Source organism: Muscardinus avellanarius, assembly GCF_963383645.1.
Source record: "Muscardinus avellanarius genome assembly, chromosome: 13".
Lineage (NCBI taxonomy): Eukaryota > Metazoa > Chordata > Mammalia > Rodentia > Gliridae > Muscardinus > Muscardinus avellanarius.
The window spans coordinates 5,752,035-5,778,805 of NC_137799.1; the positions used below are offsets into that span (position 1 = coordinate 5,752,035).

The 26,771-nt window shown below is 45.7% G+C and overlaps 1 protein-coding gene across 3 annotated transcripts in view; it reads right to left on the minus strand.

Moving 5' to 3' along the window:
• The window catches only part of NUP214 (nucleoporin 214), a gene marked incomplete at both ends in the record, with an annotated part of 112,934 nt that overhangs the window by 55,485 nt on the left and 30,678 nt on the right, over window positions 1-26,771 (minus strand). For all 3 annotated transcript variants that reach the window (XM_080709288.1, XM_080709287.1, XM_080709286.1), the window contains 9 exons: window positions 777-1,040; window positions 6,435-6,518; window positions 6,611-6,696; window positions 7,698-7,880; window positions 14,220-14,323; window positions 18,110-18,268; window positions 20,011-20,160; window positions 20,325-20,411; window positions 23,493-23,587. In XM_080709288.1, coding sequence (XP_080565414.1) covers window positions 777-1,040; window positions 6,435-6,518; window positions 6,611-6,696; window positions 7,698-7,880; window positions 14,220-14,323; window positions 18,110-18,268; window positions 20,011-20,160; window positions 20,325-20,411; window positions 23,493-23,587 — 1,212 coding nt within the window. The remainder of the gene's footprint in view (window positions 1-776; window positions 1,041-6,434; window positions 6,519-6,610; window positions 6,697-7,697; window positions 7,881-14,219; window positions 14,324-18,109; window positions 18,269-20,010; window positions 20,161-20,324; window positions 20,412-23,492; window positions 23,588-26,771) is intronic.

Below are 26,771 nucleotides of genomic sequence, written 5' to 3' on the forward strand. Positions count from 1 at the left end.
AGAAAAATTAAGTGAGAAAGTGGGTCAGAGAAGAGGAACATACAAAGGTTAAAATGGCCAAGTTTCCATGTTAAGCTGTAGGGAAAATGCTAAAATTAAAAATTCTTAATTGTTAACACAGAAAACTGCCTGTTAAGTGATAGCTGGCACTTAGATCTTCCAAAGACATCGGAAGCAGCCTGCCTGCCTGCTGCCCTTGTTGGATACACTACTCTGCATGAACACTGTCTGACGCTTATCTAGTACTGACCGTTCCCTGGCCTCATTAGAATCTGCTCACTGCGGTGTGATGCAATCGTGTTTGTGTGTGCTAGAAGGCAGCTCATGCAATGTCTTGACCCTAAAGGTGTGAGAGCACAATCCAGGTGGCTTTAGGGAATCGATTCCAACAACGCGCCTGGGAGCCAAGGACTTTTGAGGCAGAATATGAAACAAGACTGGAATGAGCTGGATTGGAAAGGCCTGAGTGTGGGTGTTGCTTTCTACTGAGGTGAATGGGCTCTTCTTTTACTCCTGCTGGGGTTCTGCTTTCAACAACACAAGCTGGACTCAGCAGGGAAGCTGTCAGGTAAGGGTGGAATCTCCTACTCCTCACAGTGGCCTGCTCACTGCTTTCAATGGGAACGTACATCTTTGGAATCAATCTTCTAATTTTTGGAATACCAGCAGAAGTGAGCTGAAATATTGGTGTAATAGTCTAAAATCTCGTTTTGGTTCCTTCATTAGCCAGAAACCCAATAGGGAGCAAAGAGTATTCTTTCTCCCCATTGACTTACTTGAAGTTCCCATCCCAGCAGGTGAAGAGCCATGAATCAGGTGAGACTTAGCAAAAGGTGTTGCCTGGGGCAGGAGACTGGGCTGGATGGAAGGAGTGCGGGCCACGGGGGCGTGCCGAGGGGCCTGGACCACAACCTCCTCATCTCTGCAGGATGCCCGGGCATCTTCACTCTCCAGAGACTGAGAGATAGAGGACGTCGAGCTTACTTCATCCAAGTCTTCATAGTATCTCTGAGACAGGAATGCTGACCGTGACAGGCTGGCTACAAAAGCCATGACAAAGCATCCATTAGACAGCTCAAAGCAAGTCGAAGGGCTGTGCAATTTTCACTGTTAATAGAGATATATCTCATTTGTGAAGAGACTGTTATGTACTTTAAGTGGAAGTGGCTATTGCTGAGTGTGAACAAAGATGTTTTTGGTCACTGACCAAAGGGACTTTCAAAAACAGGAGTAGGACAAGGCCATCTTGACTGTCAAAGAATGTGAAAGAGAGAAAGAATAACGCCGGTGGAAAACCAAGAGGCCTGAGCCCTCGCCATCTTGACTGTCAAAGAATGTGAAAGAGAGAAAGAATAACGCCGGTGGAAAACCAAGAGGCCTGAGCCCTCGCCGGCAGAAAGACAATGACTGGAAAAGTAAACAGACAAGCTTTCAGGGCAGGTGCTACCGCTCTCCAACAATCACCACCCAAGAATAGGTCTAATGCAAGCTGGAAAAGACAGAATGGTCTCAGTCCTGGTTGTCTCAATGTTTCCAGATGAATCCAATGGTTTTCCTGAATTAAGACTACTAGATTTAAACACACACACACACACACACACACACACACACACACACACACACACTCACACACTCGAATCCTGGTCTTCTCTTCTTGTTCCCTTTGTTAAAATTATAAAGACTTTATGTTATATTATCTTCTATTATGAATTTTAGAATGCACATTACTACCTATATATTGGAAAAACCAAAACATAAGCAAAATGCCCAACCCTTCCTCCCCCCCAGTTACTCAAAGCAGCCTGGCTGACACTTGATCTCTGTGCCCGGCGAGCACACCACTGTACATGCTCTCAAGTGTGTTAACAAGTGTGACATAAACAAGCGCACTGGGGACCAAGCTACGTGTGGGCTCTGCTGTCCAGTGTGGTAGCTACCAGCCATCTGTGCTATTTAAATTTCAAGTAAGTATGCCGGGCGTGGTGGTGCACACTTGTAATCCCAGCATTCAGGAGATGAAGGAGGTTCACGGTTCGCAGCCAGCCTCAGCTCGTGAGTTCTTTGCGACTCAGTGAGCCCCTGTTTCAAAATAAAGAATAAAAAATGGGGCTGGGGGTGTAGCTCGGAGGTAGAATGCCCCTGGGTTCTATTCTCAGTACCAAATAGAAATGAATGAATAAGTAATTAAAGTAAGTAAACGTAAAGGAATGAAAATGTCTACTCCTTGGTTGCACTAGCCACATTCCAAGTGTTCCAAGACCACTTGGAATTACTGTGGCCGGTGGCTACTATGCTGAACTACACAGATACCAAACATTGAAACAATGGCAGAAAATTCTGCTGGACAGTACTGAGCTAGAGTATTGTGAAACAAATGAACATGCAGGAGTCGTGCAGAAACTCATCACCAGATCAATCAATTAAAGCACAGTTGATATTATTGAGAACTTACTTGGTGCCAGCTCCTACACAGAGTATCTATATGCATGACCCCATTTAATCCTTTTTATTACTCTAAAATTAAAAATTGCTATTAGTTAAATTTATGGTTAATGCTTAGAAAGGTTAAGTAATTTGCCTAAGGTCATAAAGCTGTAAGTGGTAAAGCCCAACTCAAAGACCACATTTTATTTTATTTTTGGTACGGGGGATTGAACCCAGGGGAATTTTACCTCCAAGCTATACCGCCAGTCCTATTTTATTTTTATTTTCAAACAGGGTCTTGCTAGGTTGATGAGGCTGTCATTGAACCTGCAATCCTCCTGTCTCAGCCTCCCAAGTACTGGGATTACAAGCCTGAGCCATCATACCCAGCTCAAAGACCACATTTGCACTCAGCTCTATAATAAGACAGAGCCCCATGTCAGAAAGAATTTTGACCCCATGACCTTTACCCCCTAGTGCTACATACATGGTGTGCTATATGAGATTACTAAAGAAATTCTGTAAATATAAACAAGATTATCAGTCAGTTGACCTAAAAATAGAGAAGTTATCCATGATTGTCTGGGTAGACCACACATTAAATCCCATGAGCCCTTAAAGGCAGAGAAATGAGCTGAGTGTGGTGTTCTCTTGTAATCTTGTAATCTACTTGGGAGGCTGAGGCAGGAGGACTGTAAGATCAAGGCCAGCCTGGGAAACTTGGTGAAACCCTGTCAATTAAAATAAAATAAATATATAAATTTAAAGGCATAGACGTAAACAAAGCAAAAGATGAGGCCAGACAGGTATTCCAGAAGAGAAGTCTAAGTAAGAGAAGGACTCGTGACGCTGGCCTGAGGAGCACGCACGAGAGACTGGGCCCTCATCCTAAGGTTGCAGAAACCGATTCTGCTAATGACTTGCATGGGCTCTGGGCTTGGGAGCTGCACTTCCCCAGAGGTTCCAGGTAAGAGCTCGGCCCAGGCAACACTTAAGGCGCAGCATCTGCACCCTGAGAAGAGAGGACTCAGCTGAACCGAACGGCGTCTGGACTTCTGCCCACAGAACTCTGAGAAAGTACGTGCTATCTGAAGCCCATAAATCTGTGATAATTTGTTATGTCATCCATAGTAAACACATACAAGCCTCACATTTTCTTGGAGTCACACCATTCCCTATCATTTCTCTAATACCCTAGTTCCTGAGAGTTATTAATGACAAAACCTTCCTAGCTGGCATGACAGCATGACTCTCAAGGTCTGCTACAAGGGGAGGGAGTTGGTGATTGAGTTTCCTTTATCTTTCTGATGCCACTCCTTTACTCTGGGTGGAGCTGGCCCTGGTACCTGAAAGACGAAGAGCCACACTTACTAGCATGAGCAGGAGTTGCTCACTCAGAAGCCTGGAGCATGATGGTGCCATCTCCGGAGCTGAATAGGTCTGCTATTCCTGCTAGGATTAAGGATGCAGCTAGCTTCCTATATAAGAAAAAGGGTCCTGCTGAAATGAAGAGCCTTACTCTGCTCAGGGTCTATCAGGTTAGGAGAGGTAGACAGCAGCAGAAGCACAGAGGACCACGCGATGACCTCGCAGCTCGGGTGAACAGTGGAGGGTGCGCCTTTGGAGATCAAGGCGAGGACAACCACCTTTATCTGACACTGCGCTGCTGTCCTGACCAGCACAGCAGAGGGATGGGAATCGCAAGACGGCGAGCGCAGAAATGGAAGTGCTCCTGTCTACAGGGGATATAAATACTTCCACAGCTACACATCTCAGAAACAGCTAGAGGCACATGATTAGAACAAATGAAACTTGCCAGTTGCTGACTACAAAGTCAATATGCAAAATTAAATGTATTTCTGCATACCAGAACCAATATAAAACACAGACTTTGAGGAAAAAATGTATCCGCTATTATAAGTACAAAAAAATTAAATTCTAGGCCGGGCATGTTGGCACACGCTCGTAATCCCCGTGCTTGGGCAGGAGGATCGCGCAGGTTCGAAGCCAGCCGCATTGGCTTAAGAGAGCCTGTTTCCAAATAAAAAAAGTATAAAAAAATAGGTCTGGGAGTGTAGCCCGGAGGTAAAAGGGCTTCCAGGAACCCCAGTACCACCAAAATAATAATAATAATAATAATAATAATAATAATAATAATAAAAGATTAATTCTTAGCAATAAATCTAAAAAAAGATGTGCATGTCTTCCATGTAGAAAACATTAAAGAAACTAAAAAACCAAATAAATAAATGTGTACCGTGTTTAGAAACTGAAGGGTCACCATTGTGCAGTGTCAATTCTCTAAGTGACCTACAGACGAAATGCAATCCTAAGGGAAGCCTCAACTTTTCTTTGAAGGCTGGGGAAGGCAGAATCCCCCCTCCTTTTGTATGGTGCTGGGGATTGAACCCAGGGGACATTCTACTTCCAAGCTACATCCCCAACCCTACTTTATTTTAATTTTGAAACAGGGTCTCAGTAAGCTGCTGAGTCTCACTACTTGCCAAGGCTGTCCTCAAACCTGTGATCCTCCTGTCTCAGCCTCCCAAGGACTAGATCACAGGCAGGTGCCACCACACCCAGCCTCCCTCTGGTTTTTCATCTGGTGAACAGACATCAAATTCACCATCTTGACCATGAAGCATATAGTTTGGTGGTATTAAAATACACTCATAACCCACTTCCAGAACTCATCTTTCTAAACTAAGCTCTGTCCCCATTAACTGGCAAACAATCGACAAAGTAAGAAGAGAACTTCTCCATTCAGCCACCTTCCTACTTTCTGTCTGTGTCTATGGCTTTTACTACTCTAAGTATAGAGAACAGAATTTAAAAAGACAGCCCGCTTATTAACCGGGAAATGTCACACCCAAAGAGGAACCACTCTAGATCAGGGGCCGGCAAACTACAACCAATGGATGGCTATCTCCATTTACAAAGTTTTATTGAAATGTCGACACACCCCTTCCAGTCCCATCACAGCGGCAAAAGGAGTGGCGCACTAGAAAGCACTGGGCCGCAAGACTGCATCACTACCTGGCCCTTTAAGAAGGCTTGCCAACCCTGCTCTAGTCTGCGGCGCTCTCTGCAATAGTGAATGTTCTCTGTCTACACTTGTCATTACAGTAGCTACTAGTCACATGTGCCTACTGAGCACTGGGACTGCAAAACTAAGATTTTAATTTAACTTAAATTTAAATGGGCTACTGTACTGAACAGCACAGCTCTAGAATCTAGAACGAGAACAGTACTGAGACTTCTGTTAGTGCTCATTAAGACAGTGTGATAGCAGTACTTTCTAAGCAGTATATGAGATCAATAGACATGCACTAAGTGGATAATTGATTTGCAACAAGGATGGGTTTTAAGTTGCTGAGGTTGATTCTGAACCTGTGATCCTCCTGTCTCAGCCTCCCAAGTACTGGGACCACAAGAGTGTGCCATCACACCTGGCTTAAATAGGACTATTCTAAAATTAAGAACTTGTGTTCATCAAAACAGAATTTTAAAGATAAACACAGACATAGGCAATAAAGCAAAGTAAGGTCATAACATGTTTTTTTGTTTTTTTTTAAGGAAATTAAAATACTTATGTAAGTTAATGGCAAAAAAAGAATTCCTTATCAACTATAGCTTCTTTTCAGCAGGAATTTCAAATAGTCACTGTCTAATTGCAGTTTTTTTCTTTTATCTTAAGAATTTGACTTTCAATGTAAACGTACTCAAAGTCCCTACCAATCAGAAAAGTGTGAGGCCAGGGTGCGGCTCAGCCAGGCCAAGGCCCTGTGAGCCGCTGCGTGGAGCTCGGGGGCTGCAGAAAGCAGAGCAAAAAAGCCAACTTGGCAACTCAAGTCGCTTCATCCAACGTGCAAGCTGCTTCCTACAGTAACATTCAGATCCAAGACACATTCTGGGAATATTTTCTTGACACACATTTACACAGGCTATGTGCGTGTGTACGCGCGAGCACCGTGTTTATGCTTACAAGTTTCAGGGCCCATTCTCTTTACCTGGAGCAGTGGATCTCACTGGTGGGGTCTTCCTCTTGGCCAAGAAGTTTCTCAGTTGTGCCTGTTTCACCGGGGACAGTTTAGCTGCAAGAAATTCATCAACCTGTAAATGCCCAAAGCTCAGCTTTCAAGATGCCAGGAGCTGGAGGAGAGGACTGGGAAAGATGATTATTTACCTGGTACTTTGGGCAAGGGTTTTGCCTGAGATTCTATGGTGGTTTTTAACAAAGCATTGCGCAGGCTTTCCAGGTCACTGTCAAAACTGAAACAAGACAATGTTACATATAAAACAACTATGAGCTAAGAAATCTACAACTATGTGGGGTACCCACCTTCTTAAATATACCCACAAGCGAGTAGAACATATGCACTACATGAACATGCCATCTGGCCAACTTATATAAAAGGAGAAATAGCAACCTTCCCATGATGCACCGCCCCACTCCACACACAACACTGGTACCTCAGTAGAAAGGGCCCTTAAAATCGACACACGTGGCCTCAAAGCAGAAACACCAAAGCACCTTGGTAACTTCAGGGGTACACCCTGCAACTATGAAGATCTGAGTCTCCACACTCACGCAGAATGGCAAATGTGGGCTTCTGGTTGGTCAGTCAACCAATTCTATTAATTGTCTTTTCCTTTCTTCTTTTTATTTTCTTTTTCAAACCCAGGGCCTTACACATGCCAAGCGGGCACTCTACAAATAAGCTACAGCCCAACCCTCTTAATTTTATTTATTTATTTATTTATTTATTTTTGCAGGTCTGGGGATGGAACCCAGGGGCTTTCGACCTCCGAGCTACACCCCCTGCCCTATTTTTTATTCTTTATTTTGAAACCTGGTCTCACTGAGTTGCGGAGGGCCTCACTAAGTAGCTGAGGCTGTCCACGTGAACCGCGATCCTCCGGTCTCAGCCTCCCGGATGCTGGGGTTATAAGCTTGCGCCACCACGCCCGGCTACCAACCCTCCTAATTTTAAATAAAACATTACATGGGATCTTTTGTGATCACTGGGCGTCTACATTCTCAGGCACGATACTCAGTGCATTAGACTTAATTCTCCAGCAAACTCAAGCCAGGTACCGTCATTCTCACTTCCAGGCAAAGGAACCAAGGATCAGAGAGGGTAAGGAATCTGACTACGATCACACATCCCACAGAGTTGCTTTCAAATCCACAGCTGAACCATTTTAGGATCATCCTGCATTACTCTCCAAATGTTTACTCTTGTATTCACTTCACTAAACTGACTGCACACCTGTGAGTGTTGCTCTGGGTGGGGAGAGTGGAGGGCAGGCTCCACGGGGATGTCTGGTTATAGAGACGGAGCTGCTGGAGACTGTCCACCAGGCGATTCAGCCTCTTCCTCTGCTGGTTGATGATCTCCCGGTTGTTGGCCAGAGTGTTGAACAGCGTCTCTCGCTCTGGCACAAGCAGGCGCCTGTGACAGCAATGAGAAAACAATCAAGCGAAGGAACCTTTCTGATGCCCCTCCCCAAATAACATAAGAACGAAAAAATGGAGAACCCGCAGACAAGAAGCATCAGGAAAGTACTAGAAAATAAACTGGAGATGAAAGGCTACTGAGGCTAAGACAGTCTAGGAACTAACACTGAGAGCACACTGGCCAGGCCCACGGCAATGGGCGGCAGCGAGCGGGCAAGCCCCGGTGGGCCACGGGGACCAACAGGGCAGGAGCGAGATGGAGGTGGAAACAGAGCCGGAGTCATCATCTGGGCAGGTAGAGGGTGTGTTTTTCTAAGTCTATGTTATATTCAGTAAGAAGATAAAGCCCAGGCTCCGGGAAGTCTGTAGAGTCAGCCATCTCTTCAGGCTGCTGCCAGGAAACAGTGGCACAGCACCGCACCGGGTGCCATGGAGGCCACCCACCCAAGGAACTAGACAGACACGAGGAGTAGGGCTTGGGGCGCACACCTGCGTCCCAGTACTAGGGAAGCTGAGGCCGGCGGGTCACAGGTTTGAGGACAGCCTTGGCAAGTACTGAGACTCATCGACCTAGAAAGACCCTGTTTCAAAATAAAAATCAAACCGGGCAGGGTGTAGCTTGGAGGTAGAATGCCCTGGGGTCGATGCTCAGTATCACAGGTGGAGCAGGGCAAGAGCTGATGCTGGGAGCAGGTCTGAGGGTGGAGGGGGCACAGGCCTGATGCTTCCGCTTTTCATTACCCACCCCTAGCTCCTTCAAATTACTCTATCAAACTGAGGGGCAATTTAAGTGGCCTTAATCAGTTACACACCCAAAGGTGGCTTTGTTACCGCATACCAACACATATATGTTGCCTCTTAACACTAGCTGTAGAACAAAAATGCCAATGTTAGACTAAGACTCTGGATGTATTTCTGCTTCTCCCCTTACCTGCGGGAGCCCACGACAGCCGAGTGAACACCTCTCGTGACAAGGTATTTCTACACAAAAGTTTAAGGAGGCATTTCAGTAGGGACAAGATAAGTCTGGAGCAGAGCTGAGGACAGAGAGGTGCTACTGAGATAGAAAACAACGCCGAACTAAGAAGCTGAACTCTACAGAAAGGGAAACCAAGGAGCACCGGTAGCGGGAATCCACGGAGCGGCCATAAAGGCAAAGGAAGCCTGTCCTCTGTTAGCATCACGTACTTTTAGCAAGTCAGCTTATTCATTAGCAAACAGCAGAATGTCCATCCTGCAGGTCAGGCTCCACCCTAAGAAAAGCACTCAACAGCTAAAGGCAGAACCTGGGGAGTGGGCTGACGCGTTCGGTGGGGCTCTCGGGGACAAGGGCTGCAGGGCAAGGTGCGGATTCCTCCCCTGCACAGAGCAGGGCCCCCGGGCAGGGCGCTTGGCCTTTCTGCACACAGCACAGCATCACTTATTCAGTCCTGCTTCCTGAACTACAAGCACGCCCTGGCCCTACCCCTTACAGCACACCCACTGCCCACAGTAAAGCCCCGCAGCCTGTTTTGTAAACCACAGGCCAGTATGGGGTTGTTCCCAAACAGGGCTAATCAGAATAACCAAGGGTAGCTGTTTCAGAACCAGCTCCCCTCCCCAGTACTGGGGTGGAACCCAGGGGCATTTCACCTCCGTGCAACACCCTCAGCCTCGTTTTTTTTTTTTTTTTTTTTTTTTTGTGGTACTGGGGGTGGAACCTAGGGGCTTTTATATCTCCGGGCTACACTCCCAGACTTATTTATTTATTTATTTATTTTTATTTATTTATTTATTTTTTTGTGGTACTGGGGTTCCTGGAAGCCCTTCTACCTCGGGGCTACACTCCCAGACCTATTTTTACATTTTCATTTTGGAAACAGGGTCTCCTAAGCCAGCGTGTGTGGGTGGCTTCGAACCTGCGCCATCCTCCTGTCTCCGCCTCCCAAGCGCGGGGATTACAAGTGTGCGCCACCACGCCCAGCTACCCCCAGACCTATTTTATAGTTTATTTGGAAATAGGGTCTCACTAAGTTGCTGAGAGCCTCACTCAGTAGCTGAGGCTGGCTTCGAACCCTGATCCTGTCTCAAGACTTCCAAACGCTGGGATCACAAGTGTGCAGCACCACACTCAGCAAGAATCAACCATTTTAAGGGCGAGTGTGTTGTTTCAAATTTCTTAGGCTATTTCCCTGTTTTCAATGAAGTGCATTTTATTCATTTTGGAAAATACATTCATAAACCAGATTTCCAGGAGATGAGGCGAAAAGGTTTTCCGATTCTTTTGCCATCATTCCTCTCACTCTTTTAATTATCCGTACAAGTTAGAAATGTTTTCTCAAAAAACAATTTCGGCAGGTGTACTGGCTCATGCTTGTAATCCTACTTGGGAGGCTGAGAGGGGAGGATCACAGGTTTTCCCGCCACAAGTTTGTGAGACCCTGTTTCAAAATAAAGAATAAAAAATAGGGCTGAGGGTGGACCTTGGAGGTAGAATGCCCCTGGGCTCAATTCCTAGTACTAGAAAATAAAAAAACAGAATAAAATAAAATGGCAATTTTGAAGCTAGGCGTGATGGTGCACACGCCTCCCAAGTCCCAGTACTTGGGAGGCTGAGAAAGGAAAATCACAGGTTCAAGATCCACCTCAGCAAGTAGTGAGACTGTCATTAACCTCGTGAGACCCTGCTTCGAAATAAAGAAAGCCAGAAGGCTGTGGTGGGCACGCTTGGAATCCCAGCATTCGGGAGGCTGAGCAGGAGGATCGCAGTTCATGGACAGCCCAGCTACTTAGTGAGGCCCTCTGCAACTCAGTGAGACTCTGCTTCAAAAGAAAGAATAAAAAATGGGGCTGGGGGTGTAGCTCGGAGGTAGAATGCCCCTGGGTTCCATCCCCAGAACCGCAAAAAATATAAAATAGAGAAAGTCAGGCATTGTGGCACATGTTTGTAAATCACAGTACTTGGGAGGCTGAGACAGGAGGATGGCGTGGTTTGCAGCCAGCCTCAACTACTTAGTGAGGACCTCTGCAACTTAATGACATCCTGTTTTAAAAAATAAAAATAAAAAACAGGGCTGGGGGGTGTAGCTTGGAGGCAGAATGTCCTTAGGTTCCACACAAGTACCACAAGGAAAAAAAAAAAAAGGCAATCTGAAATGCACAGAATGCTGGGCATGGTGACGCGCGCTTGTCATCCCCATGCTTGGGAGGTGAAGACAGGAGGATCGTGCAGGTTCGAAGCCAGCCTCGCGCGCTGGCTTAAGAGACCCTGTTTCCAAATAAAAATATAAAAAATAGGTCTGGGAGTGTAGCCCGGAGGTAGAAGGGCTTCCAGGAACCCCAGTAAAACACACACACACACACACACACACACACACACACACACACACACACACAAAAAAAAAAAAAAAAAAAAAGAAGAAGAAAAAAAGAAATGCACAGAATTATTTTTTTCAGCTGGGCGTGGTGGCACACGCTTATAATTCCAGCATTTGGGAGGCCGAGACAGGAGGATTGTGATTCACAGACAGCCTCAGCTACTTAGTGAGGTCATTTGCAACTCAGTGAGACCCTGTTTTAAAATAAAGAATAAAAAATAGAGCTGGGGGTGTAGCTCACAGGTAGAATGTCCCTGGGATCTGCCCCAATACACTTAAAAATAAATTTTTTTTCCCTCCTCAATACTGAGGATTGAACCTAGGATCATACACATGCTATGCAAGCACTCTACCACTGAGATATAAACCTGTTCCATTTAACATCTTATTTAATTAATTTATTTCAGTGGTACTGAGGATTGAACCCAGGGGCATTTTATCTCTAAGCTACACCTTCAGCTCTATCTTATTTTTATTTTGAAACAGGGTCTTTCCAGGTTGATGAAAGTCTCACTACTTATTGAGACTGTCCTCAAACCTGTGATCCTCATGTCTCAGCCTCCCAAGCACTGAGATTACAAGCGTGTGCCACCACATCCAGCTTTATTTTATGACAGGGTCTTGCTAAGTTGCCAAGACTGACCTCAAACCTGAGAATCTCCTGCCTCAGCATCCTGAGGAATTGAGATTACAGGTGTGTGCTACCACTCCCAATTAGAAAAAATCTTGTGTTTTAATGCTATTTATTATTATTATTAATTATTATTTTATTTTTGCAGTACTGGGGATGAAATTCAGGTGCATTCTACCTCCAAGCTACACCCCTAGCCCTATTTTTCATTATTTATTTATTTATTTATTTATTTATTCATTTATTGGTGGTACTGGGGTTCCTGGAAGCCCTTCTACCTCCGGGCTACACTCCCAGACCTATTTTTACATTTTTATTTGGAAACAGGGTCTCCTAAGCCAGCGCGTGCGGCTGGCTTCAAACCTGAGCGATCCTCCTGTCTCTGCCTCCCAAGCGCGGGGATTACAAGCGTGCGCCACCACGCCCGGCTCATTATTTATTTTGAAACAGGGTCTCACTGAGTTGCAAAGGGCCTAAGTAGTAGCTGAAGCTGTCTGCAAACCAGAATCCTTTTGTCTCAGCTTCCCAAATGCTGAGATTACAAGCGTGTGCCACCATGCCCGGCTTTATTATTATTTTTAAGCACTATTTTAATTTTTATTATTATTTTTGTGGTACTAGGGGTTGAACTTAGGTTCATTCTACCTCCAAGCTACACCCCTAGCTCTACTATTAAATTTTATTTTGAAACAGGGTCTTGCTAGGTTGATGAGAGTCTCACTACTTGTTGAGGCTATCCTCAAACCTGCGATCCTCCTGTCACCAACTCCCAAGTACTGGGATTACAGGTGTGCACCTCCACGCGTAGCCTATTTTTATTTAATTTTCAATTTTTTTTTGTGTGTGTGTGTGTTACTAGGGATGGAACCCAGGGGCATTCTACCTCTGAGCTACAACCCCAGCCCTATTTTTAAATCCTTTTTATGTTTGAAACAGGGTCTCAGTGAGTTGCCAAGGGCCTCACTGAGTAGTAGCTGAGGCTGTCCGCGAACCTCAATCCTCCCGTCTCTGCCTCCCAAACGCTGGGATTACAAGCGTGTGCCACCAGGCCCGGCCTACTTTCATTTTTATAGTCGTTCTCCCTCCTCTCTAACTTTATTGGTGCTTCACTAAGGTGAAGCTGCAAGTCACACGAATATGCACGCGGGACTTGCTGGAGTCTTCATCCCCCACGACCCAGCGGCATCATCTGGTCCACGCTCTCCAGTTCTGCCCTCTCCCTCCCCACCTTCCTCCTCCAGCCCCTTCCACTGTCCCGGTTACTCTCCTCAGCTATCTAGAGTTCCATATACGGAAGAAGGCATCCAACCCTTGACTTTCTGAGCCTGAATGATCTCACTTAGCACGGTATTCTCTAGTTTCACCCAGCTTCCTATGACCAACATAACTGTGTTGTTCTTCATGGGGTGAGTAAAATTCCATTGTGTGTAAAAGCCAATTTTTCTTTATCCATTCAGCTACTGACAGACACCTATGCTGGTTCCATCATTTGGCTATGGCGAACTGTGTTGCTATAAACATGGATATGCGTGGATTACTATAGTATTCTGAATTTAATTCTTTTGGGAGGATACCAAGGAGTGGTACAGCTGGCTGTACAGAGGGTCCTTTCCAAGCCTTTGAGGAATCTCCATAGTGATCTCCACAGTGGCTGTACTAATTTGCAGTCACTGAGGCATTCCTCTTGGACAACTACACCAAATCCCCGTCTTCACTAACATCACTTGTGCTACAGTATAAATTTCTTATGTGGATTGTTGTAACCACGATCTTTAAACAAAATTTTTAGACATGACATGACGGGCAAAAAGAATGAATGCTCATAGGTTTGTACACATGCTCCGACATAATCTTTCAAACAAAAGGGCAACAGTGCCAAGCGGTGGAGCAGGCCTGTAATCCCAGTACTTGGAAGGCTAAGACAGGAGGATCACAGGTTTGAAGTCAACTCCAGCAACCTAGCAAGGCTCTTATCACCGTAGCAAGACCATTTCCAAATAAAAAATAAGATGGGGCTGAGGGTGCAGCTCAGAGGTAGAACGGCGTTAAAGCACCAGCACCACACACAAAGAGTGGGGCCAGGTGTGGTGGTGTACACCTGCAACCCGATACCTGGGAGGCAGATAAGATCATCACAGGTTTGAGACCAACCTTGGCAACTCAGAGAGACTTGCAGCAACCTAGCAAAATCCTATTTCCAAACAAAAAATAATAAAACAGGGCCAAGGGGGTGGCGGGGAATCTTAGAGGTAGAATACCCCTGGGTTCAAGATGTCCAGTACCAAGAAGGAGGAAAAGCAAAAGGCAGTGTTTACTTCACGCAGGGTGGATGAGAAGGCTCACTCACTTTTGTCTCTTCTTTTGTTCCAGATGCCGATCCCACTCCAAGTCTAGAACATCATTTACATCTTGGACGGCAAATTTCACGTACTGATGAAGGCGCCGAATTTCCTACAAGAAAAAAATTAAAAGACAAATAATCCCTTTTTCTACTATCCTAGGGGAAGACGGACCAAAACAGTCAAAATAAGTTTGAAATATTTCTATATAAAGAACTATAACAAATAATAAAAACATAATATGGCTTAATATAACCAAGACTTAAAACTAACTAAAATGAAAAACAGAAAATCAACTTCTTTAATACTGTGACAAAGAGGTGGTACAAAGAAAAGGGCGAGAGCACGGGTACGTCTGCCCAGGGCCCCAGGGAGCAAATGCTCCTGCCTCGTTCTCAATTTTCAGCTCCTACAAAGGATCACAACATGGTCTAGGAATTTTCCACTGCATCCTGGTACTCAGACAGTGCATCCATTTAGTTTTTGCTTTCCCACCCATGAAATTAACTGTAATAGAGACAAAAATTATCCTACAAAATAGTGCTGAAATAATTCTAAAACTATCTATTCATAGCACAGAACATAAGTCATCTTATCAGTTGAGAAGTACCCACTTCTCAAAAACAAAGAAGAGTATCAGCACTAAAAACAGAACTTACCATCATTAATATTCTTACCTACTTATCTTAGGCCAGAAATAACTTTCTTTAAATGTGGGGCCATTGCTAACCTCCATGCCCACACAAATTGTCTCTTAAAAGTTAAAAATAGAGATAAAGCATTTATTTATATTATTTATTATTATTATTACTATTTTTATTATTATTTTATTTATTTATTTTTTGGTGGTACTGGGGTTCCTGGAAACCCTTCTTCTTCTGGGCTACACTCCCAGACCTATTTTTTATACTTTTTTTATTTGGAAACAGGGTCTCTTAAGCCAGCGCGGCTGGCTTTGAACCTGCATGATCCTCCTGTTTCCGCCTCCCAAGCACTGGGATTAGCATGCGTCACCACGCCCGGCTTTATTGTTATTATTTTTTGTGGTACTGGAATGGAACCCAGGGGCATTCTACCTCTGAGCTACACCACCAGCCCTAATTTTTATTCTTTATTATTATTTTTTGGTGGTACTGGGGTTCCTGGAAGCCCTTCTACCTCCGGGCTACACTCCCAGACCTATTTTATATTTTTATTTGGAAACAGGGTCTCCTAAGCCAGCGCGCGAGGCTGGCTTCGAACCTGCGCGATCCTCCTGTCTCTGCCTCCCAAGCGCGGGGATTACAAGCGTGCGCGACCACGCCCAGCCTTTTATTCTTTATTTTGAAACAGGGTCTCACTGAGTTTTAGAGGGCCTCACTAAGTAGCTGAGGCTGGCCGTGAACGGCGATCCTCCTGTCTCAGCCTCCCGAATGCTGGGATTACAAGTGTGCGCCACAACTGTCTTAGAGATGAAGCATTTAATTAAGTATATTTAAAAATGGGAAAATATGTCATGTACTGGGAAAAGCTCTGTGCATCTGGTTAAAGATCTGACTATGATGAAATCTATTTTCAAGATCACTTTTGAATAAGGGTGTCTGTCCCAAATGAAAACCAGAAAGTGTCATATAAGAGTCAAGCTAATTGAAGAAAGCAGCAGTCACCCTAGTAGCAGATATAAACTTCAACTTTATACTCGGTGACTCCAGGAGGCTTTCTTTGACCAGGTCAAAGAATACCTATGCATTAGCTAATTCTTTCTTGCAGATACTCAACTGGGTTAACCAGCAAAAGTCAACTCTCTTTCAAGGCCGATCACAAATACCTCTTTTCAGCAGGGCGTAGTGGTGCACGCTTGTAATCCCAGTATTCAGGAGGCTGAGATCAGAGGTTTGCAGAAAGCCTCAGCTACTTATGAGGCCCTCTGCAACTTAGTGAGATCCTGTTTCAAAAATAAAGAATTAAAAAAATAGGGCAGGGGTATAGCTTGGAGGTCGAATGCCCCTGGGTTCCAGGTTCCAGCCCCAAACCACCCCCCCCCACAAAAACCACAACATAAAAACAACAGATACCTCTTTTCTGTGGCTTACCTACTCTCTCATTTGTGGTCCCATAGCAACATATGCCATAGTAAATTTCTATGTTCAAGCCAGGTGTGGAGGCCCACACCTGTAATCCCAGTACTTGGGAGGCTAAGATAAGAGGATCACAGGGCCCGAGGGCTACAGAACATAGAAGCCCCTCAGCTCTTCTGCAAGGGCAATTTCTCCTTTCCTCTTACTGTTAGAATTTTACTAGAGAGGGTTGGAAAGGTCAGGAAGAGTGGTCTGCACCCTTCAGTTCTCTGCAGTGGGAGGCCTTCCTCAACTGAGACCCCACATGTGAGGTGACAAAGACCAGGGCTCCCACACACCATAGGAGTCAAGGCCAATGTGAGGAGGGGGAAACGATCCTCACACTAAGGCCAGTTGGAGTAAAATGAAAGATGAAAAACAAAACCCAATTGGCTGGAGCAGAAATGAAGAACAATTAGAGTCAATGGAAGCCCAGCGTGGTGACACACACTTGTAATCTCAGCATTCAAGAGGCTGAGACCGGAGGATCATGGCTCGCGGCCAGCCCCAGCTACTTAGTGAGCCCTTTGCTACTCAGTGAGACCCTGTTTCAAAATAAAGACTAAAAAATAGAGCTGGGGGTGCAGCTTGGAGATAAAAGGCCACTGGGTTCCATCCCCAGTGCGGGGGGAAAAAAAAAGAACCAGTGGAAAAAGCTACATTACAGCGCCCCAGCAGACCGAGGCTCCAAGCTGGCTCCACTCTTACGAGCCCAAAGGACTGGCGACAGAGCTTCTCGGCCGAGCAAGCTCAACTTCCTGATCTACATAAAGAGGCCAATAATAACTCTGACCAAACAAGTCTATCTCTAGTCCTTAAAACTAGAGATAATGGAGCCGGACAGTGGCACAAGCTTGTAATCCCACGCTTGGGAGGCAGAAACAAGAGGATCACGCAGGTTCGAAGCCAGCCGCGCTGGCTTAAGAGACCCTGTTTCCAAAATTAAAAAACAAAAAACAAAACTAGAATTGTAAAAAAAAAAAATGCAGCCAGTTACCTGCCACTCAAGAAATAGTTGCTACTTTAGTAATTATTATTTGTGATTTGATTTATAAATGTTTTGACAGAATGCTCTCTACTAACCTTAAGGTTTAATAAAGATATTATTATTATTATTATTATTATTATTGTTGTTGTTGTTGTTGTTGTTGTTATTGTTATTATTTTGGTACTGGGGATTGAACCCAGGGACATTCTACCTCTGAGCTACATTCTCTTCCCTATTTTTATTTTGAAACAGAGTCTCACTGTGAGAGTATCACTATTTGCTATGGCTCAAACCTTAAAACCTCAAACCTGCCTCAACTTCCCAAGTACTGGGATTACAGGCATACACCACCACACCTGGCCATATATATATATTTTTTTTTGGTGGTACTGAGGATGGAACCAGGGGCATTCTGCTTCCGAGCTACACCCCAGCCCGATTTTTTTTTATTCTTTCTTTTGGAACAGGGTCTAAGTTGCAGAGGGCCTCACTAAGTAGCTGAGGCTGTCCGTGAACTGTGATCCTCCGGTCTCAGCCTCCCAAATGCTGGGATTACAAGCGTTTGCGACCACGCCTGGCTTCCAACTCCTATTTCTTTTTAAATAGGTTTTTTTTTTTTTTTTAGAAAGTGGAGAAGAGTGCCATTTCTTTTGCCACAATTTCTAAAGGAAGTTTGTGGAAAGTATGGTAAATTATTAACAGAAAATCAACAGTTTCCCAGGGGGCTGTCACCAAATACACGGCTGAAAAAAAAGCAGCAATGGCTGCAGGGCAGCATTCGAAAGCTCAGAGCTAGAGAGCTTCTCCCTCATACCTGGAGCTGAGCTTCACTCTTGGGATCCAGCGGTCTCTTGTAAATTAGGTGGAGATAGCCAGAATCCCGGTTCCTCCCATTCTGTTCTCTGGCTTCTTCCACACCAGCAAAGCCCTCAAGCAAGGTTGTTTTCAAGGTGCTTATGTCTCCATGAAGAGACTAGAAAGGACAAAAGAACAAATGAATTGATACAAAAGCTGCTTTTCCAAGAAATAAAACCTCTTTGTTTGGATCAAAGATATCTTCTCAAATATTTAACATGATGAACATCTGAACTGATTTAATAGCTATGTAAAAAAAATAAAGCTTAGCCAGGTGTGGTGGCTCACGCTGGTAATTCCAGCATTTGGGAGGCTAATACAAGAGGATCGCAGTTCGAGGACAGCCTCAGCTACTGAGTGAGGCCCTTTGCAACTCAGTGAGACCCTGTTTCAAAATAAAGAATAAAAAATAGGGCTGGGGGTATAGCGGGGAAGTAGAATGCCCCTGGAATCCATCCCCAGTACTGCAAAAAATAAAAGAAATAAAATAAAAGCTTACTACTTGGAAAGAAAAAATACCAATAATCTTTATTTTTAAAGTATTGTTTTGTTCAGAGTCTCACTAAATTGTGAAGAGCCTCATGTTGCTGAGGCTGGTCTCAAACCTGTGATACTCCTATCACAGTCTTCCAAGTACTGGGATTACAAGCGTGTGCCATCATGCATGGCAATAAATAAATAAAATAAAATCTAATGACTGGCAACTTGGAAAGTAAGAAAAGTACTGACAGTACTCAGGATCCTACTACCTAAAGACAATCACACTAATACACTGGAGAATTTTCTCTTTCCAAGCATATTACTTAAGACCAGAACTCTGAAGACAGGTATGGTGGTACATGCTTGTAATCCCAGTACTTGGGAGGCTGAGACAGGAGGATCACAGGTTCACGGCCAGCCTCAGGTACTTAGTGAGGATCTCTACAACTTAGTGAGACCTTGTTTCAAAATAAAGAATAAAAAACAGAATAAAAAATAGGCAGTGTAGCTTGGAGGTAGAATGCCCCTGGGTTCATTTCCCAGTTTAAAAAAAAAAAAAAAATGACCAGAACTCTGGAGACAGTTCAAAATTGGTCCGTGGCACTATTACTCACTAAATCAGAATTTTCAAAAAATTACTTCAGCCAGGCATTGTAGTGCACGACTGTAATCCTAGTACTTGGGAGGCTCTGATAAAGGATCGCAGGTTCAAGGACAGCCTCATCAACTACGCGAGGCTCTCAGCAACTTAGCAAGACCCTGTTTCTAAATGAAAAATTAAATAGGGCTGAGGGTAGAGCTTGGAGGTCCATGGGTTTTACCCCAGTTACACACACACACACACACACACACACACACACACACACGAGCGCGCACGCGCGCTCTGTAATAGCGTGCGTTACACAGGAAGGCTGTAAGGCTCAGTAAGGTAATCCAGGTGAGGTACTTAGTACAGTGACTATACAATGAGCAGCAACAAAAGGAACAATAAATACTATTCTCTACAAATATTTGATATTATTATACTGTACATGTTCTCAGGTATTGTTTTTTCCTTAACAGTAGAAAAGAGAACAAATTTTCAAATATACCTAAACTAAATTAGTAACTACAATAAAGGTCTACAGAGTGCCTAGTATGTGTCAAGGGGATAAAAACTACTATTTCACTCCACAGATAAGAGAACTGAAACACGTGGCACGTGTGGTTTGTCATGAAGTCCTAAAGGTAGGATGTGGAACAGGCAATCCCAAGTGAGCCACTCGGCACACACTATAGCAGCGGTGGTCCTTGAGAACCTAAGTGAATGTAGCCGTGGAGGACTAGGACAGTCGCTACAAACACAGTCCACCTGAGGGCAACTCCACGCAACACACGGACCTCTGTGGTGTCTTTGATCTCCAAAAGGAAAGTGTGCAGGTCGTCCGACTCCGTCCGCAGCAGCCTCATCTCCTCCACAGTGCCCACCTGGAAACAGGCTTTGGAAGTCCGCGCCTTCAACTCCTCCAACTCCTTCTGGAAGTGTGCAATCTGCAGAAGCCACGAGTGAGGGAACGGCGACCACAGCAGGGCCTGCCTTGCTCCTGGCCACCGACCCCAAGGCTAGATTCGGTGGTCATGGAGGCCAAGCGAAGGCCTTCCAGTCTCGCTGTCAGGGCTCCTGCTGGGGAAAATCCCTCGGGATGCACATTTACCTCTTCCCCAATTCCAGCCATCACAGGATCTGAATCTTTCCACTGATGTCCCTGTTTTTCTGTGACAGGAGGTTGAAGTGGCTTTGCCTAAAATAAGAAAAAGTTTAAAAATGTCTCCTATACTGTAAGCGATCACATCAGTGCCTGTCACACGGTGTAGCGATTTCATGACACAGGTGTTGCTCCCTCCATCATCCTTCTGAGCTGTATTTCGTGGATCTCCACCTTGTAGACATGGCCCACACGGTGGAGGCACAGGTGGGCAAGACATGAGGCCCTACTGAGGGAACACACTCCTGCTGGGCATGATGGATCCTATTTCAACAGCTGAGTACTCAGGAAACAGAAAGTTAAATGGGGCACGACTTCAGATGAGACAACCAAGAAAAAGCCTCTTTTGAGGCTGCCACGTGAGTTCATCCGACACAAGAGGTAAGGGAGACAGCTACAGGACGGTCCTGGCGGCACCTTCCAGGCAGTGAGAGCGCGCAAGGCCCAAGGCAGGAAAGGCCTCCGGAGGCAGGCAGAGGAGGAAGTAAAGAAATGAGCGCTTCATGGAGGGAGGGCGCTGGAGAGGACAGGGATGGCGCGGGAGAGGACAGGGACGGCGCGGGAGGCAGGCAGGGAGGGCGCTGGAGAGGACAGGGACGGCGCGGGAGAGGACAGGGACGGCACGGGAGGCAGGCAGGGAGGGCGCTGGAGAGGACAGGGACGGCGCGGGAGAGGACAGGGACGGCGCTGGAGAGGACAGGGACGGCGCGGGAGGCAGGCAGGGAGGCAGCGCTGGAGAGGACAGGGACGGCGCGGGAGGCAGGCAGGGAGGCAGCGCTGGAGAGGACAGGGACGGTGCGGGAGAGGACAGGGACGGCGCGGGAGGCAGGCAGGGAGGGCGCTGGAGAGGACAGGGACGGCGCGGGAGGCAGGCAGGGAGGGCGCTGGAGAGGACAGGGAAGGCGCGGGAGGCAGGCAGGGAGGCAGCGCTGGAGAGGACAGGGAAGGCGCGGGAGGCAGGCAGGGAGGGTTGAGGGAGGCTGCACCAACAAGCTTAGATTCAGCTCCAGGTGTGCTGAGAAGCCACTTCTGGTGCTCTAGGAGCTTAAAGGACTATGATCAATCAACAGATTTCTCCTGCTGCACAAGAGCAGGGATGGAAGTGAGAGGGAGAGCAGTCGGGAAGCTGCTTAGGTAAGATGCGACGGCCTGACGCAGACGCGGGGGACCAGAACAGTGCTCAGGCTGTGCGGCACAGCAGGGCGCAGCTGACAAGACCTCCTAGCCTGGATTCAGGAGTGATACTACCCGACCAAGTGAAGAGTCCAGATGCTTTTGGGTCTGGGGCCTGTGCTAATGCCTGCTGTGTGCTGCCACTTACAGAGTCCCGAGAGCACCAGAAAAAGAAGAGCTTCTCCAAAGACAGAAAGCAAGAGTTCAGCATTAGAGGTGTTAAAATTGGGATCCCCTCAACGGCCGGCATCAGAGCCTTCCGTGAGGCAAGGCCGCTATTGAGGCCTCCGAGGCCGGGATCGGAGCCTGCCGAGAGGTTAGGCCGGTGCTGGGGCCAGCGAGGTTGGGATCGGAGCCTGCCACGAGGCAAGGCCGGTGCCGGAGTCTCGGAGGCCGGGATCGAAGCCTGCCGAGGGGTTAGGCCAGTGCCGGGGACAGTGGCCGGCATTGGAGCCTGCCGTGAGGAAGGCCGGTGTTGGGGCCTCTGAGGCCGGGATCGGAGCCAGCTGAGGGGTTAGGCCAGTGTCGGGGCCAGCGAGACCAGAATCGGGGCCTTCCATGAGGCAAGGCTGCTGCTTGAGCCAGCGAGGTCTGGATCAGTCCACCGGGTAGCCAGGCCACAACTGGGGCCGTCAAGAGTGGGATCGGTATTTGCAACACGGCATGCACAGAGAAATATCGCAGAAAATTAAAACCGGATGCTTCCCCTAATCAGCAATAACTAGGAGGAAACGGGCAACAGAAAGTGGTTGAGCTATAGAAAGGGCCCTATAGTGAAGCAATTAAGGTGACCAATCAGAGGGTATGGAATAGGGGAGGATGGAGCCTCTTTAAAAAGCAGGAGGTACATAAACAAATGTATCAAAGTTAATCACCAAACAAGCATGGGATCCAGGGAGGGGGAGGGAATGGGATGGGAGCTGGATGAGGGCTAATTGGATGATGTGTGCTTGTATATCCTCTCAAGTCTTGTATTCCAATGTGATGTATGATTACAATGCACCAATAAAAATAAAAATAAAAAATAAATAAAATTAAAAATAATAAAAAGATAAAAGCAAGCCATTCAACAGAAAAACAGACTAAGAAAGCAGACAGATATTGCATAAAATAAAATATCCAAATGCCCAATAATCATATGAAATAAAGCTCCATTTTGCTGACCATTAGGAAAATACAAATTAAAACCACAAATACAACAAAAGATGAAAAATACCAAGATTTGCAAGGATGTGGAACAGATGGAAGTCTCATGCACTCTGTGGGAACCCCCAGATGAATGACCCAGAAATTTCAGGCCTAGCTATGTGCCCACGAGAAATGTACATGTATGTTTGCTCACTGGAAGACATCAACTAATATGGTCACAGCAGTTCCACTCATAATCGCTTCAACTGGATCTACTCAAGACTGAAATTGCACTTAGAGTAAAATACATACCGGTAATATCGTCACACAATGAACAAATACAGAACAAACTCACAAACATGCTGAGGAAAACAGCCAGCTGTGAGCATCTATGTTGCAGGACTCTGTTTGGTAGAAGGCACAAAGTGCAAACTGAGCCGTGCGGGTCGCCCTCGTGACACTGGGCAGCAACAGACTAGAGGGCCTGGGTGGGGGATTCCGGGTCCTGGCAATGCTCCAGGTTGTTAGTATGGGGGCCAGCTACCAAGGCGTGCTCAGCTAGCAACAACTCACTGAGACGTACACGCACGACTGCATTTTCTTTCTGTATATTAACAATTAAGGTAAACAGTAAGTGGCTTTAATGAGCACACATGACAAATATTCAAGTCACATACTTTGGTATTCCCTATCACATAATCCTAATGACTAATCCCAAGATTTGAATCCTAAAACATGAAAATCTGTTTTATTAATATGTATACTTGAGGCAGTAAATTAATTAACACAAACATTGCAAGTTGAATTTAAACATACCTGAGGAGAGCCTGACTTTGCCACTGGAGGGGTTATCCTGGGTGATTTCTGTACCATTGCGGGCACCGGACTTGGACTGCCCTGAGCAGATCTCCCTGTTAGCATACGAAGTCAGTTAATCAAATACTATTTACTCTCATTATTTTTCATCACAAATTCCTTTCTACAAATCTAAGAAAATAGCTGATACACTATCCCTGGTTCTACTTTTATAATCTTTATTAAATATAATGACTAGGCTGGGCATGTTGGCGCATGCCTGCAATCCTAGTACTTGGAAGGCTGACAGGAGGATCACAGGTTCGTGGACAGCCTCAGCAATTTATCAAGACTTTCAGCATTCAGCACCAGCAACCAAGCAAGGCTGTGTTTCAAAACAAAAAATAAAAAAGGGCTGAGAATACAGCTCAGAGGCAAAACGCCCTGAGTTCAATTCCAGTACCAAAAAAAAAAAAAAAAAAAAAAAAAAAAAGTGATGACTACCTCTGCTTTAAGACAATGAGAAAACACATGTTAAAATTCTGGGTGTGAGCCGGGTGTGGTGGCGCACGCTTGTAATCCCCGCGCTTGGGAGGCAGAGACAGGAGGATCGCGCAGGTTCGAAGCCAGCCACGCTGGCTTAAGAGACCCTGTTTCCAAAAATAAAAAAAGTATAAAATAGGTCTGGGAGTGTAGCCCGGAGGTAGAAGGGCTTCCAGGAACCCCAGTACCATTAAAAAAAAAAAAAAAAAAAAAAATTTTTGGGTGTGAAACCTTTTTTTTGGGTAGTGCTAGGAATCAAAACTAGAGCTTGCTAGGCAAGCACTCTATTTCTACCACTACACTCTAGGCACAGTGTGTGAAACACTTTTACACATCAGATACAACTGGAGTGCACCTGATGAAAAGCACACGCACTCCCCTGTGGAGCCCAAGGGGCTGGCATCCTCACAGCAACTCTGGATGCACCACTACACACTGGTGATAAAAGGTGAAAACCCGGCCGGGCGTGGTGGCGCACGCTTGTAATCCCAGCATTTGGGAGGCTGAGACAGGAAGATCTGGGTTAGTGGCCAGCCTTAGCTACTTAGTGAGGTCCTTTGCAACTCAGTGAGACCCCGTTTCAAAATAAGGAATAAAAAATAGGGCTGGGGGTAGAGCTTGGAGGCAGAATACCCCTGGGTTCCATCCCCAGTACTGCCCCCTCCCCCCAAAAAAAGTAAAAACCCATTAGACTAGAACAAGACTCCCCATCACTTTATGAAAGCTCAGTCTTCAGGACCCACTGGAAGCTTCTAGCACAAGTCTCATCCTACTGCACATTATAGTCACCTAGGACGCTTTGAAGAAACAAACACCAAAAATTCATACCCAAGCTTTATCCCCAGAGCCTGACCAAGGTGTTAGAAAGTAGGACCCCCAGTAAACCTAGTATGAACTAGGACTTAGAGCCAATAATCTAGGACCCACAATTCTTTTTTGTGTGTGGTACTGGGGATGGAACCCAGAGGCATTCTACCTCCAAGCTACACCCCCAGCCCTGTTTCTTATTGGTTATTTTGAAACAGGGTCTGAGTTGCAAAGCCCTCACTAAGTAACTGAGGCTTTCCTTGAACCACGATCTTCCTGTCTCAGCCTCCTGAATGCTGGGATTACAAGCGTGCGCCACCACACCAGCTCTCAATTCTTAAGAATTAAATAACAAAGCTGGGCACGGTGGTGCAGGCCTGTAATCTCAGTACTTAGGAGGGTGAGACAGAAGGACATCAGGTTCTAGGCCAGCCTTAGCAACTTAGCAAGACCTTATTTCAAAAGAAAAATGACTGGAAGTATAGCCTGGAGATACAATGTTCCCGGGTTCAATCTCCAGTACAGGAGGAGGAGGAGGGGAGGAGGAGGAGGAGGAGGAGGCGGCAGAGGTAAAGGATAAGAATTAGGATGATGATGATGACGATGAGGAGGAAAAGAAAAATAAGCCAGGCCACAGTGGTGTATTCCTATAATTTCAGGTACTTGGGAGGCTAAACTAGGAGGATCACAAGTTTGAGGCCAGCCTGGGTAACTCAGTGAGAACCTGTCTAAAAATTAAAAAAAATGAAGCCCGGCGTGGTGGCGCACGCTTGTAATCCCAGCATTCGGGAGGCTAAGACCTGAGGATCGTGGTTCAGGGGCAGCCTCAGCTACTTAGTAAGGCCCTTTGCAACTCAGTGAGACCCGGTTTCAAAATAAAGAATAAAAAATAGGGCAGGGGGTGTAGCTCGGAGGTTGAATGCCCCTGGGTTCCATCCCCAGACCGGCAAAAATAAAAAAAATAAAAAAAAAATAAATAAAATTTAAAAAAAAAATAAATAGAAATAATGAAAAGGGCTGGCGATATAGCTCAGTGGTAAAGCACTCCTGGACTCAATCTCCAGTACCTGGGAGAGAAGGCAAAAAAACAAAACAAAAACAAAAACAATGGTGATGACAAAAGAATGCTGAGCAGTGGGAAGAGAGAAAAGTATACGTGCAATGTGGTTCAGATTTTCTCCTACAGTAAAGTGGTTCTTAATGTTTGGGGTGGAAGATAAATGCCTTTTAGAGGGAGAGGTACAGTCCTGAGGCGACTGGCAACTTCCCAAGGCGGTCCTTTCTCCTGAACAACAGGTAAGGAGCAAAGGTTTCAGGAATTGTACAGCTCACACTTTGCTTAGTATTTACCAAAATAAATTTACTCCTGACACTCAAAATCCAAATGGCTGCCCAAATATGTCTGGCTCGGTATTATCACTGGTATTCATGAAAAAACGAACTTAACAGACACAGACCTTGCAAACGCCATTTTACCACTGTGAGTAAATTGACCTTCACCTGTCAGGACAAAGTGAAAGCGTGTGACGGGCCGCGCATCACCTACGATTTGCCCCAAATCTTTACTCTGAAAATCATTACACAGAAACAATTAAAGTTGATGGACAGTTCGCAAATCAACTGGTCTAACTGGTCACAAATGTCAATGCAGCAAAAGACAAAAAGAACAACAAGAACAAAAACGTAAGAACTACGTGAGTTAAGTGAGACCAAGCCAGAATGCAGCGTGTGGTCTTCACTGGCTCCTGGACCGGGAGAGGAAGCACGGAAAGGACATTGCTGGGGCAACTGTGGAGATGCAAAAGCGTCTGGTTAGATTGTGGTTAAACTTTCCTAGTTCAGTAACCTATTATATGCCTCCTTGTTTTTTGAGAAGACACTAAAGTATCTGTGTGCAGTTAATGCTCAAATGTTTCAGAAAACTTACATAAAAAGAAGAGATAAGCATGA